This window comes from Phoca vitulina, unplaced genomic scaffold, assembly GCF_004348235.1.
Source record: "Phoca vitulina isolate PV1807 unplaced genomic scaffold, GSC_HSeal_1.0 scaffold24, whole genome shotgun sequence".
NCBI lineage: Eukaryota > Metazoa > Chordata > Mammalia > Carnivora > Phocidae > Phoca > Phoca vitulina.
Window position 1 is genome coordinate 26736543 of NW_022589727.1, and position 14170 is coordinate 26750712.

Here is a 14170-nt window from a genome sequence, read left to right on the forward strand (position 1 = left end):
CATTACTCTAAGAACAGCAAGGACAGTGACAGTACCGGAAGGAAAATAAATTCTTAACACCAAACATGAACACACGAAAATAAAACGCACATTGGTGTCTCACCAGTAATCGTAACTATCATCCCAATTGTCAAAATGCACTAGTAAGCGATCTTCAACAATATCGGCTATGGTTGCCACACACACCAAGGAAGGGTTCTTCCTGTCGACGGCCTCCAGCTTCATTCCAACCTGAAATTCTTTAGGCATTGGCCCATTCTAACACAGCACCAGAGGAAAGAGGCACAAAAAGAAACAGGACACCAAATAGGACTGAGCTGCTGTCAAAACTTCTATGTTTAGCATCAGAACAGTCTACAGGCAACACTTACCCTCCAGAATGAAGCCAGCAAATGCTAGTACAAATATTCTAACAAACTGTTACGAAGTTAAATTCATAACAAAACCCAGGAAACTAGTAGCTTTTACCTTGTACTTTTTCTCTTTTGCTGGCAAGTAAGTTATATTTCCCTCATCATCTTCATTTTCCTTTTTCAGTTCTTAGAAAGAATCGTATTAATTTTAAAATATGATGTTTACTGGATACAGGAGTATCAAATAATTTTCTCTGCTCCCCACAGACTTGAACAGTTTCCAAATACCAGTATTTGGAGAAGTAGTAAAGATAGGCTCTTTAGCACCAAATTTATCAATTACTTTGATGAGATCTGAAAACAGTGGCTTTCTCAATATTCAACACATGCACGAATCCATAAATAAACCTATACTTGAAAAAAATCCAAATGCTTTTTTTAGTATCCATACACATTTTTTCATGGTAAAAAACAGTAAGGACTATGATTTAAAGTAACATTACGATAACAAAACCCCATTTTTTGTACCAGTGTAATTAGCCAGTCCTGGGATTTAGAAAGTACACATACAGTATCTGGGGACTAGAAGACGGTTTTTTCCACCTCTTTACTATCTAAACTGAACCCTGCTTTTTGTTTCTCTTTAGCACATCACATCTTTAAAAGCAATTTCCCATTTCTATTACTCTTTTTCCTTGGTACAATTGTATGAAACAGAGCAGTTGTATAACATTGATTTCAAGATCAGGGTGAGTGTCCTACAAAGGGACAAACAGCCAGCAGGTGGCAGGGTAATGCTAGGCTTCCCTGCCCCCTTCTCTGGTGTGTGTCCAGGGGCCCAGACGAGGCAGGGGCTGCACCTTATTCTCATTTTCTCCTGAAGAGCTGGTAGGCTGCTGGGGACACAGATGGCAAAACAAGTGTGCTCCACCCAAATCTTCATATGCCCCTTGAATCTGTAGGAAATGTCACCCTCATTCTCATTACACGTAAATCCAACTAGGCTGGGTTTATTCAAAGCCTACCTGTGGTATCTACTACTGGTCTCAAAACACCAAAGCTAAGTTCAAACAAGTAACTCACTGGAAGCAAAAAGAAAAAACATTTCCAAAAGGCATTTTAAATTTTAGCAGGATTTAAATATAAAGTCTTCAACTCTCTGCATCTAAATAAAGTATGAAATTGTACATTTAAAAGGGGGAGAAAGATACGCCTATTGGAAACTGACAAATTAAGTGAGAAAAGTCATAGGAAGCTAAGGATTCTGAAAAAATACAACGGAATATATAGTGAATTTTAAGAAATTTAAGCTCAAGTAGAAATCTGATTTATACTGAGGAAGAAAATACTTACAGAACTTCTGTTTCTGAATAATTTCTTGGGAGCATTTTGCAATTTGCAGGCCTTCAAGTAATCCATCCAAACAAATTTATCTTTTCTATAACCTAAAAAAAGTATGGATTATTCAAAATACCCACAGGATATAACCATGTGTATATTCAATATATTAGCCTTCTTCAGTCTTCTGTCATAAATTCAATGTCCTTTAGCAGACCACAAATGATTTAAATTAAAATCCCTAAATTGTTTCAATGTTTTTTAACATATAAAATTCAAAACTGTTGACGTGACTTCCCATTATGCGTATCATTCCCTTACAAATTTTTTTAATTCATTAAGATCTAGAATTGGTACCCTGGTGGCCTGATGGGAGTCTCATCTCTTAGTAAGGCTTTCCAAAATGGGCAAAGGGAAGAGACAAAAGTTCCTGAGCTCATCATCACTCCTGAAGAAGCCATGTCACTGAGAACATCAGAGGTCCTGATGATGCAACAATCCAGGGTGCCAGGCACTTGGGAAAATTACAGAAACCCCTTCACAATCCAAAGACCATTTGGCAGCAACAGCTTTCTGCTGCTTATCTTTGCGTGTTTCCCCTTCTGTACTGATCTTCCCCTCCATGTGCCCTAAAGTGCTCACACAGTGCTGGCCCAAACAAGAGGGGCTCAGTAAATAGTTTCTGGTTGAGTGTTACACAGAATAAAAGTCAGGCTCCTTGCACAGCCTCCAAGGCGAGGGCTACACCTCTAACTTCATCTCCCACCTCTTGCCCTTGCTTCTCTGCTCCAGCCACATTCATCTCCTTGAGATTCCTCACTGGGCCGGCTGGAGGCTCCAGCCCCAGGGCATTTACTCTTGCTTTTCTCTCTGACAGCCCTCTGCCCAGCCTCGCTGACTTCCCTCACCTCATCCACCTATCCGTGGGACCTTACATTCTCACGCCCTTCTTGAGCACACTCTCTGTCCCCCACCCCCAACCCTGTCACTGCTTGACACCCTAGCTTACCTTTGTCTATGACTCTTCGCCTCCCTGGAATGAAAGCCCCATGAAGACAGAGATGGTTTATTTTATTCACAGCTCTACCCCCAGTGCCTGCGCACAGCAAGGGCCCCATAAAGACCTACTAAAAATGAGCCCGTGACCGGCTTTCATGAAATCCAGCAATCTTAAGGATTCTGCCATTGGTCTCAGGGATGGATCCCCGAAGGACACTCTGAGTTGGTCAGTAAAATGACTATATATTGACTCCCAGAAGTGCCACCGTCATCAAATACTCTAGCATCCAAGTAGGAGCCCATACACAGAAGGTGGCTGTGCAAGGAAATGGGCCCATGGGCATCTTGACTGATCAAAGCCTCACCTCACCAGCACACAACAAATAAAAAAGGCTTCAATCACATCTGCCAAGCCCAGGTTCCTCTCACACGTAACAAGAGACAAAGATGAGATTTTTGATTCCCATCAAAAGGAAGCAGTGAAATCCTCTTCTCTTTCATCATTACCTCTTTTCCATGATTTGTTTAAAACAAACAATATACAGTGAATCAATTTTCCTCACTATACAGCATCAGTGACTAAGTGAAATAGTTCATTTCAACTGTGATGTAAAATAAGTTTCTTCATTCCTTCTAAGGTTTCATAAACTTTATGTTAAGTCATAAGATTTTATTTCTGCCGTAGGTACCTTATCAGTATATTTGACCTAAGCAGTCATTGATGCTTTCTTTTTTTTTTTTTTTAAGATTTTATTTATTTGAGAAAGAGAGACAGAGATAGCAAGAAAAAGCACGAGCAGGGAAGAGAGGGAGAAGAAGACTCCCCGCTGAGCAGGGAGCCCAATGCAGGACTCAATTCCAGGACCCTGGGATCATGACCTGAGCCGAAGGCAGACACTTAACCGACTGAGCCACCCAGGCGTCCCAATACTTTTCTTTTAAAGACATTTATTCACTTCTAAAATTGGCATCCTTGTAGTTTTACTGCTTTTTGGGGATTAAACTTTCATTTTGAAAATCAGTTCACACCAGGCTCTCTTGTTAGTATTTCATGAAATGTTGTTAAAATAAAACCAACTCTCTTTCCATCCTGGCTTACCCTTAGGGATGTGCAATTCGTGTTTGGTCTTCTCACACCACCCTACCGGATGAATGTCAGGGGAACCAGCATTGGTCCAAAAATCATAGCAGCTTAAATAACCATCAAAGTGAAGTCTGAGGCGGTAACCACACACCTGTAAAATGGAATGTTTACAATCCTTCATTAAGTGTCATGTGTTTGAAGGGTACACAAAATTAACAAAATATTCATATATCCTGTCAGTGCCATCAACAAATATAAACCAACCCTCCCATCTAAATGCGCTTGTATTAAAAAATAAATTTAGAGATGACATCTGAATAAAACAAAATGCCAACAGACACGATCTTTCAAGTATCCAGAATTTTTTCTGTAAAAAAATTAAGCCTTTTACTCAGTCTAGAAATCTGAGGTCAATTTATGTCTCCATCAATTGAAGAGTTTATTTGTTCATTTAATACCTGTCAAATATTGCTCTTGGAAACCCCATCTCCTGCTGTCCCACGATAGTATAAGCTAAAGTGCAGAGCAAAACAAAATGGGCATGGCTTTGTTTAAACTCTAACGTATGGATCCAGCATACTCAATAAAGGAAATCATAAAGTAGAATATATCCTTAAGACATGCTATACAAGTTTAATAGCTATAATCAATCAGTAAATTAAGTGAATAGGGTCTTTTACGTGATGTGATTAAAAATATAGAGGTCTTCCATCATTTTAATAATGTAAAATATTTAGTAAATATTTTCATCAATGGCTTATATTTATATAAATAGATAATTCATGTGCATGGATATTTTTCATATACATTTCTCATTAGTTCAGCTAAAACTTGAATAATTATGTCTCTTTTAACAGACAAAAGCAACACTGTGGGATTCACTGATTGTTATCAACCTCAGATGAAAACTATTTACCAACTGAATCAAGGGTAACTGCTAGTGATGAGGGACTTATTAAAAGATTAATCTTCAGAGAAGGAAAAAATTCATTAAGAAACATATTTCACCCATCACTGACTAAAATAAATCCATGATGTACTGGAACTTGTTTATAATGGAAAGCACTCAAATTCATTATTCTCTAGAAAATTCTCTTCTGTCACTGTGCACTCAGCCCAAGACAATAACACCATCTCTTACCTCAGCTACAGAAAGCACACAGAATACAGATGGATGTCGGGGGTCAATGCCTTCTAATCTCATTCCAACCTGAAAACCATTTTCATGCTCCGGAAAGGATTGGTCCTACGAAATTTCATGATATAACATTAGCTACTGAAATACCTTCACAATTTGATATTAAAACACCTGGTGTTGCTATGCATACAATCAAGAACTTACTGTATGGGCTCGGAAGCTCAGTGATATAGCTAAAGATCGATGGCTGCTTTTCTATATTTGGCCCTCGAAGATCGTTTGATCATTTTGATCATTTTATCATTACCTAGGAAACAGTTCATATGAGAAACTACATGTCCTATGAACTCATTTATTCCTTTTGCCCATTTTTCCTTAGTGATTTTAAGGAGCTCTTCCTGTACTCTGGAAACAATCCTTTGTTGATTATAATGATTACCTATTCCCAGTATGTGAGTTGGCTCTTTGCTTTACGAGGATTTTGTTGTAGAGATTTTTATTTTAATGTAGTAAAATATATCAATTATTCCCTGTACAGTGTACACATCTAATCTATGAATTCCCTCACAATCCTGAAGTTACACGGACATTCTCCTAGTGTTCTTTTAAAATGTCTGTTCTTCATATTTAAATCTACAATGCAACTGGAATTAATTTTGTTCTATGGTGTGAGCTAACATCTATTTTTTATATGGAAAACAGAGTATTCAACAAAATTTTTTGTATAGTCCATACTTTCATTATCAGCAAAGTTACCTCTGTTATGTCATGTTTCCACAAATTTGTGGGTCTACTTCTGGCCTTTCTATTCTGTTCATTGGTGTATCTGCCTATATCACATTGTCTTATTTGCTTATGACTCTTATGTGGAGAGCAATCTTTATCATATTGAGTTTTCTTATTCAGGAACTTGTTCCCTCTCCATTTAATTTAATCATTTTGTTTGTCCAAGATGTTTTTAAAATTTTCAAATCAACACGTTATTAAAATTTTCAAATAGGCTTCAGAAATGCTTTATATTTATTTCTGTATACGTTTTAATGTTTATTGCTACTGTAAATGGAATCTACTTTGTAACAGACTTTCTAATGTGTTCCCATTCATATTTTCATTAATACTAGCCTTGTTTCCCACAGCCTTGCTATATTATTATTACTTTTGAGCAGTTTTAAGCAGATTCAGCATTACTAGTCAATTATTCTTAATTGCAAATAAATTATAAGCATACTAATAGAAAGTGATGATTAAAATCTGTTCTATTAGAACAAGAGCTGCTTTTTAATCACTAATTTTATTACTCTTTATTACTGGTAAGCATATTAGTGTTTATTTTTATTCTTTTGAAAAAAATCTTTTCATTTGGATATAATGTCAAACTTAAAAGAGAAGTTGCAAGAACAAAATAATACAAAGAACATGCATAGCCTTTTCCTGGACTCCTTTATTGTTAACAACAGTAGAAACCTCATTTGTTTTATCATTTGTTTGTTCTCTCTCTCTCTCTCCTATCTGTGCCTGTACACAGATATAGATATAGATAAACATATATATCCACATGTACATGACTGTTTCTGAATCATTTGAGGGCCCTTTACCCTATACTAAATGATTTTCCCTTAAGAGCAGACAATGTACTTTCCCTGAGAATGAGAACATTCTCTTATGTAACAACAGTTCAGTTACCAACTTCTGCAAATTTAAGATTTATAAACTTTTAACTAATCTCCCATTCATATTCCAATGTTTCCAATTTATCCAACAAGGCTCTTTATAACATTTTCCCCCTCCTCAATGGGATTCAGGGTAGGGTCAGATATTAAATTCAGTTGATATGTCTCTTTAGTCTACCTTAATCTGGAACCTTTTCCATACTATTTCTTTATCTTTTATAACATCAACATCTTTTTAAAAAAAAACAGTCTTTTCCCTCCCCCATTTTTTTAAATAGAAAGCTCATCATTCTGGATGTGTCTGATGTTTCCCCATGATTAGATTCAGGTTATGCATTCTCTGCTAGTATACTCCATGGGTGGTGATGTGTCCTCAGGATATCACCTCTGGAGTCGCACGATGTCCATGCATCCCCTCACTGGTGATGTTGATTTTGATCACACAATCACAGTGTTGTCCAATTCTTTCACTATATAGTTACATACAAAACACACATATACATACATACATAAACATTTACACATAGTTGTACATATGTGCATACTTATGTATATTTTACAAATCCTAAGTTCATACAGATATATCTAATTCCAACCCATCCCCAAAGGTTTCCTTCTGCCTTTTCCCATCGATTTTTGTCTTTCTCCTCCAACCAGGTCAACACATTTACTCATATACTAAATCCTATAGCATATCTATTAGAGTTTCAGGACTGTTTTATCCACACTACTATAATAAACAAACCTACAGACAGATTTCAGGATTTGTTTGCAATTCTCCCTCCCTGCTCTGCCATCCATGAATGAGGTATACAGTTAAAAACTGTGTTTATATCCTACTTGGAGTCATGTTTTTCTTTCTCTTTAGTGCAGTTAAGGTATTCATTTGAAATATGGTTAAGTTCATTGATTTAAATGTGCTTTCAGTTCTTAATGATTTATTTTTATTTCTTAATATGTAGAATGTTAATAACCTTCCAAAAGTTCAAGCTAAAAAAACAAACAGACAAAAGTTCAAGCTATACAAAAAGGTTCTCAAAGAAGTGTCTCTCCCTCCCATATCCTATCCACCCCATTCCACCTCTTTAGAGGTAACCAACCTCACTGTTTTCTGGTCTATCCTTCCTGGGTTTCTTTTTGTAAAAATAAACAGCTATGTTTATGTTTTGCCTTATTTTTCCCTTCCTTCTCACACAAAAGGTAGCATACTATATATGCTCTTTTGCATGTGTCCTAATCTCCCCCGGAACCACTCCATGTCAGATCACAGTGATTGCGCACAATCTTGGTCACAGCTGCATCACACCCCACTCTGTGTAAGTACCACAGTTCACTCACCCTTCTTCCACAGTTGAGTGTGTGCCCTTTTCATACGAACATGAACTTGTTTTTAAATCTTTATGAATTGGCTTGAAAATGTCGTTAAGAACATTCATAGATCATTTTAGAAGCTTCCAAGGAAAAACTTAAAGGATGACAAAACCCAAAAATGAAATGGCAAGAATGAATGATTTCTCAGAAATATTTTATTTCTGCAAAAGTAAATGTCATGTGTGTGTTTAATTCCCCCAGCCCTTCTTCTCACATCTACCCTGTTCCCAGCGGACTGTATATAACAGGTTTTATGTGACTACCTCCTGTTCACTGCTTTGAAATCTCTTGGTTAACTTCAAAAGCACTGAACACACATGCATGCGTGTACACCCAACACTGATGAGAAAACAAAGGGAATGGAGAGACCACAGGGAATAGATCAATAATGCTGGAAGGGAATTTAAGAAGCTGTAAAAACTGAGAGGACATTTCTCGTGTTTTCACAAAACTGAAAGATAGAAAATTGGGGACGGGGGGGAACTAGTCAGTATTATATGGAACAGACCATGCCCTCTTTTCACACATGTGAATGATAAATTCAAGACAGGACAACAATTCACAGCCGGGAGTTAGGATGATCAAAGTTATTCTTTTTTTTTTTTTTTAAGATTTTATTTATTTGACAGAGACACAGCGAGAGAGGGAACACAAGCAGGGGGGGAATGGGAGAGGGAGAAGCAGGCTTCCCGTTGAGCAGGGAGCCCGATGCAGGGCTCAATCCCAGGACCCTGAGATCATGACCTGAGCCGAAGGCAGACACTTAACGACTGAGCCACCCAGGCGCCCGATCACAGTTATTCTTGTCAGCATTTTCAGAGCGTTTCTCAAGTGAAATCTGGGAGCTTTAGGTAACACTGCAAGGAATACTACATGGCTAAAACAGCCACAGCTTCTTTGGAGGGTTTCAAATACAAAACAAAACATTCATTTTAACAATCTGAAAGGCAGCTTTTAGTGAGAAATAGCATTGTCTTTCATCGGTCTCTTTTCTGCTTAAGGGTTTATTCATAGCAGACTTAATTTTTTTCCTTTCTAAAAATCATATATTTTACGAACATAATTGATAGCCATGCTATAAAATTATATTTTATGGTGACAAAAGGGAACTGAAATCACACACGAAAGCAAACAATAGTCTGTCAGATTCAGTCATAAAAAATCATAAGGTCTGTAGACCTGAAAAACAACTTTTAGAGATAAATAAACTCAAACCCAGAGAGGTGAAGAGACTTTCTCAAGGTCACACAACCTGGTCTGGTAGCAGATGATAGGGCCCAAATCTTCTGAAAGCCGGCCAACTATTCGTTCCACATTAGAGGACAGACGTGGAAACAGAACAAGCAAAACAAAACCTGGCTCAAGGCCATGGAAGGTCTTAAGGGCATTTCCAAGGATGTGCCAAGTGCTCTTGGGTACAGAAGTTAAGCTGTTTTGCTTCATTTTCTTTTCCCAGACATTTGCAAAATAATGAATTTTGTCACTAATGATAGAGAAGAATTATTCCAAGTTCTATACATCATAGTAAAAGCAGGTACAAATTACATACTATTACTAAAAAATAAAATGAGCCCGAGCATTAGAAAAAACAAAAATCAAAAAAAAAACGCAAACAAAACAAAACGTCATGCCTAAAGAAAAGCAGACAGGCTAACAGCAAAATTCCTTTATGAAGTACAATGCATAAGGCACTCATCATGTGTGTGTGCCAGTAGATCTCTGCTCCAAAGTTACAAATGTACCATGTAAACAGCTCTTGGACTCTTGGTAGATATATGTGAGGAATTCTGGACACTTTACTCTGTTTATCACTGAGAACCTCATTACAAGAACAGAGAGGTTATGGCTGTACTGATTATTTTTGAGCCACTCTGCAGAGACTGCAGAAGGTTGGTGGCCATCAGCACCAGCAGAGCAGTAGCAAGATATGTGTTACTGAGCAGTGTCAATTCTCTAAATGGAAGATTCTATCTGCATGCCCACAGGCATTCTATTTTATTCACAGGCAAGAGTTGGCAGGCAACATATTTTCCTGATCTTAATTCAGTATCAAGAGAAATGGGAGAAATTAGGCATGCAAGGGAATCAAAGCCACTGAAGCCACACACTTCTAGCATGCCATGCAAAGGACGAGTCCAGGACAACAGGCCGCTGGTTCGCAAACCTTCACATGATGGTTGTCAAAGGGAAAGACGTTCATACAAATTTTAAATGCAGATGATGAAACAAGATTTCTTGTAACACCAAAGACCACCGCCATGAGTCCAGTGGTCTTCTTCTCTGGTTTATCTCAGCAACATCTTCAAAATCTCAAACTGTCTCAATGTGTATCTCCTAAGCTGAAATGTCACAATTTTAAATGTGACAGGTGAGATCACAAGAAGTCTTATGTAGGCAAACTGGGATATAGACAGCTTGACCAAAGAGAATTTAACTCTTGGTCAACACTTTTGATTTTCTTTACTCAGTGGGGGAAAAAAAAAAAAAAAACCAATCATGTTATTGATAGCATAAAAAAAATCATTCAAATACTGCAAAAGGGAACATAAAGAAACATTTTCCTAAGACAAATACAACTAAAAAGAAGTTATAAGAAGTAGAGAGAGCCCACCTGCCAGGTTTTGAGTGTGGTATTCTTGTTGGCTTAGCATTTGATAAAACAAAAGGAGTCCGCGCTTATGTCTGATCAGTATACCCAGGACAACAGAGATCTATCTGAAGAACCACCAAACACTCGCTATCATAGCCAACAACCTATAATAGTTAGGTACAATTATCTCACTAAGCGAAAATGAAGAATAAGGAGTAAGAAGGAATAGGCATAGAGCCTGAGCTATCCTTTATCAATCAGGCCATATACAGATGGCTTTTATACAACAAGCACTTACATAGCACTTAACTCTGGGCCAAATCCTGTTCTAAGCACTTTACAAATACTAATTCATTAAATCATCATAAAAGTCCTATGAAGTAGGGATTATGTACATTTTGCAGAGAATGAAACTGGGGCACAAAAGGTTATATAATGTGCCTGAGACCACAGTGTGTATCTGGCTTTAGTGTATGAGTGAGTAGTCAGTATAGTAAATCAATACCATCCCATTCACTGACTAAGGACTTCAACATTTTCCAACTTTTATAATTAAAACTTAGAAAGAGCCAAGATGCCCTTCAACAGATGAATGGATAAAGAAGATCTGGTCCATATATACAATGGAATATTACTCAGCCATCAGAAAGGATGAATACCCAACTTTTGCATCAACATGGATGGGACTGGAGGAGATTATGCTAAGTGAAATAAGTCAAGCAGAGAACGTCAATTATCATATGGTTTCACTTATTTGTGGAACATAAGAAATAGCATGGAGGACATTAGGAGAAGGAAAGGAAAAATGAAGGGGGAAAAATCAGAGGGGGAGATGAACCATGAGAGACTATGGACTCCGGGAAACAAACTGAGGGTTTTAGAAGGGAGGGGGGTGGGGGGATGGGTTAACCTGGTGATGGGTATTAAGGAGGGCACATACTGCATGGAGCACTGGGTGTTATACGCAAACAATGAATCATGAAACACTACATCAAAAACTAGTGATGTACTGTATGGTGACTAACATAACATAATAAAATAAAGAAAAACTAAAGTTGGTGGTCTGAATATGTGCTATCTGACCATTAAATGATCCCCAAATGTCATATGAGAATTTAATATAAAGGTGGCATTTTGAGTCAGGAGAATAAAGATAAATGTCATTAGGACACATGCACATGACTATCCATTTGAGGAGAATAGTTCAATTATATGCCTACCACAACATCATATGTAAAAATAATTTCAGATGGAGAGAAAACAGACACAATACAATGAAATACAATGCAGCTATTGCAAAAGCAAGACTGAGACACCTGGCTGGCTCAGTCGGTGTAGCATGCGATTCTTGATCTCGGGTTATAAGTTCGAGCCCCATGTTGGGTGTAGAGATGACTTAAAAATAAAATCTTAAAAAAAAAAAAAAAAGCAAGACATAGACCTCAATCCACTGAGGTGTCATGATAGCCATGACATACTGATAAATATAAAGCAAGCACTAGATGATTAAAACACAACTATTTATATAAGCATTATTCACATATCTACGTAACTAAATATATACAGACATGGAAATATATGTGTCAAATTATTTTGAGTGGTTCACCTAGAGAGGGGAACAACAGAAAAAGCCTTTTATTTATTTTTTATTATGTTATGTTTTTTTATTTTACATTTTTTTATTTTATTATGTTATGTTAATCACCATACATAATAAATAATAATATGTTGGCTTTTTTTTTTTTTAACATATAACGTATTATTTTTTTCAGAGGTACAAGTCTGCAATTCAACAGTCTCACACAATTCACAGAGCTCACCATAGCACATACCCTCCTCAATGTCCATCACCCAGCCACTCCATCCCTCCCACCCCCCACCACTCCAGCAACCCTCAGTTTGTTTCCTGAGATTAAGAATTCCTCATATCAGTGAGGTCATATGATACATGTCTTTCTCTGATTGACTTATTTCACTCAGCATAATACCCTCCAGTTCCATCCACGTCATTGCAAATGGCAAGATTTCATTCCTTTTGATGGCTGCATAATATTCCATTGTATATATATACCACTTCTTCTTTATCCATTCATCTGTCGATGGACATCTTGGCTCTTTCCATAGTTCGGCTATTGTGGACATTGCTGCTATAAACATCAGGGTGCACGTACCCCTTCAGATCCCTACATTTGTATCTTTGGGGTAAATACCCAGTAGTGCAATTGCTGGATCATATGGTAACTCTATTTTCAACTTTCTGAGGAACCTCCATACTGTTTTCCAGAGTGGCTGCACCAGCTTGCATTCCCACCAGCAGTGTAGGAGGGTTCCCCTTTCTCTGCATCCTCACCAACATCTGTCGTTTCCTGACTTGTTAATTTTAGCCATTCTGACTGGTGTGAGGTGGTGTCTCATTGAGGTTTTGATTTGGATTTCCCTGATGCCAAGCGATGTTGAGCACTTTTTCATGTCTGTTGGCCATTTGGATGTCTTCTTTGGAAAAATGTCTGTTCATGTCTTCTGCCCATTTCTTGATTGGATCATTTGTTCTTTGGGTATTGAGTTTAAGAAGTTCTTATAGATTTTGGATACTAGCCCTTTTATCTGATATGTCATTTGCAAATATCTTCTCCCATTCTGTCGGTTGTCTTTTGGTTTTATTGACTGTTTCTTTTGCTGTGCAAAAGCTATTTATCTTGATGAGGTCCCAATAGTTCATTTTTGCCCTTGCTTCCCTTGCCTTTGGTGATGTTTCTAGGAAGAAGTTGCTGCGGCTGAGGTCGAAGAGGTTGCTGCCTGTGTTCTCCTCTAGGATTTTGATGGACTCCTGTCTCACATTGAGGTCTTTCAACCATTTGGAGTCTATTTTTGTGTGTGGTGTAAGGAAATGGTCCAGTTTCATTCTTCTTCATGGGGCTGTCCAATTTTCCCAACACCATTTGTTGAAGAGACTGTCTTTTTTCCATTGGACATTCTTTCCTGCTTTGTCGAAGATGAGTTGACCATAGAGTTGAGGGTCCATTTCTGGGCTCTCTATTCTGTTCCATTGATCTATGTGTCTGTTTTTGTGCCAGTACCATACTGTCTTGATGATGACAGCTTTGTAATAGAGCTTGAAGTCCGGAATTGTGATGCCACCAGCTTTGCTTTTCTTTTTCAACATTCCTCTGGCTATTCAGGGTAAAAAGCCTTTGGTTTTTATACTCTTCTTTCTTGTTAGAATTTTTAAATGGCATTGTAATTAGCTAAAAAATCAGCACACACATACAATTAAGTTTTGACGATGCTAGGGAAGAAGACAGGACACAGGTCACAAGAAGCTTTGTAGAAGGTCTTGTTAAGGACCTTTCAGTTTATTCTTAGTCGATGAAGCCCTAGCAAAAGCTTTTAAGCAGAGGGGAGAAGAAAACATTCTTGCCTTCTATAAAGATCTTATTAGTGGCAGTGTAGGGAATTAATTTAAAAAATAGCAAGACTAGCAATAGGAAAGATAGTTAAGGAGGTTTTTAATATCTACCGATAATTGAGAATTTGCCATGTGCCATGTATAGGTATCTAACTCAGCTCACTGAAGCCTTAAAATCCCCTGTATTGGAACTCTACAATCCCCACGTCGCATCTAGGCTC

At 37.6% G+C, this 14170-nt stretch overlaps 1 protein-coding gene across 1 annotated transcript in view; it reads right to left on the reverse strand.

Moving 5' to 3' along the window:
- Positions 1 to 14170, reverse strand: part of L3MBTL4 (L3MBTL histone methyl-lysine binding protein 4) — a 488579-nt gene that overhangs the window by 305703 nt on the left and 168706 nt on the right. The window contains exons 6-9 of the mRNA XM_032421167.1: positions 4916 to 5020; positions 3790 to 3925; positions 1707 to 1798; positions 104 to 258 (exon numbers count right to left, since the gene is read on the reverse strand). Of these exons, the coding sequence (XP_032277058.1) occupies positions 104 to 258; positions 1707 to 1798; positions 3790 to 3925; positions 4916 to 5020 (488 nt within the window). The remainder of the gene's footprint in view (positions 1 to 103; positions 259 to 1706; positions 1799 to 3789; positions 3926 to 4915; positions 5021 to 14170) is intronic.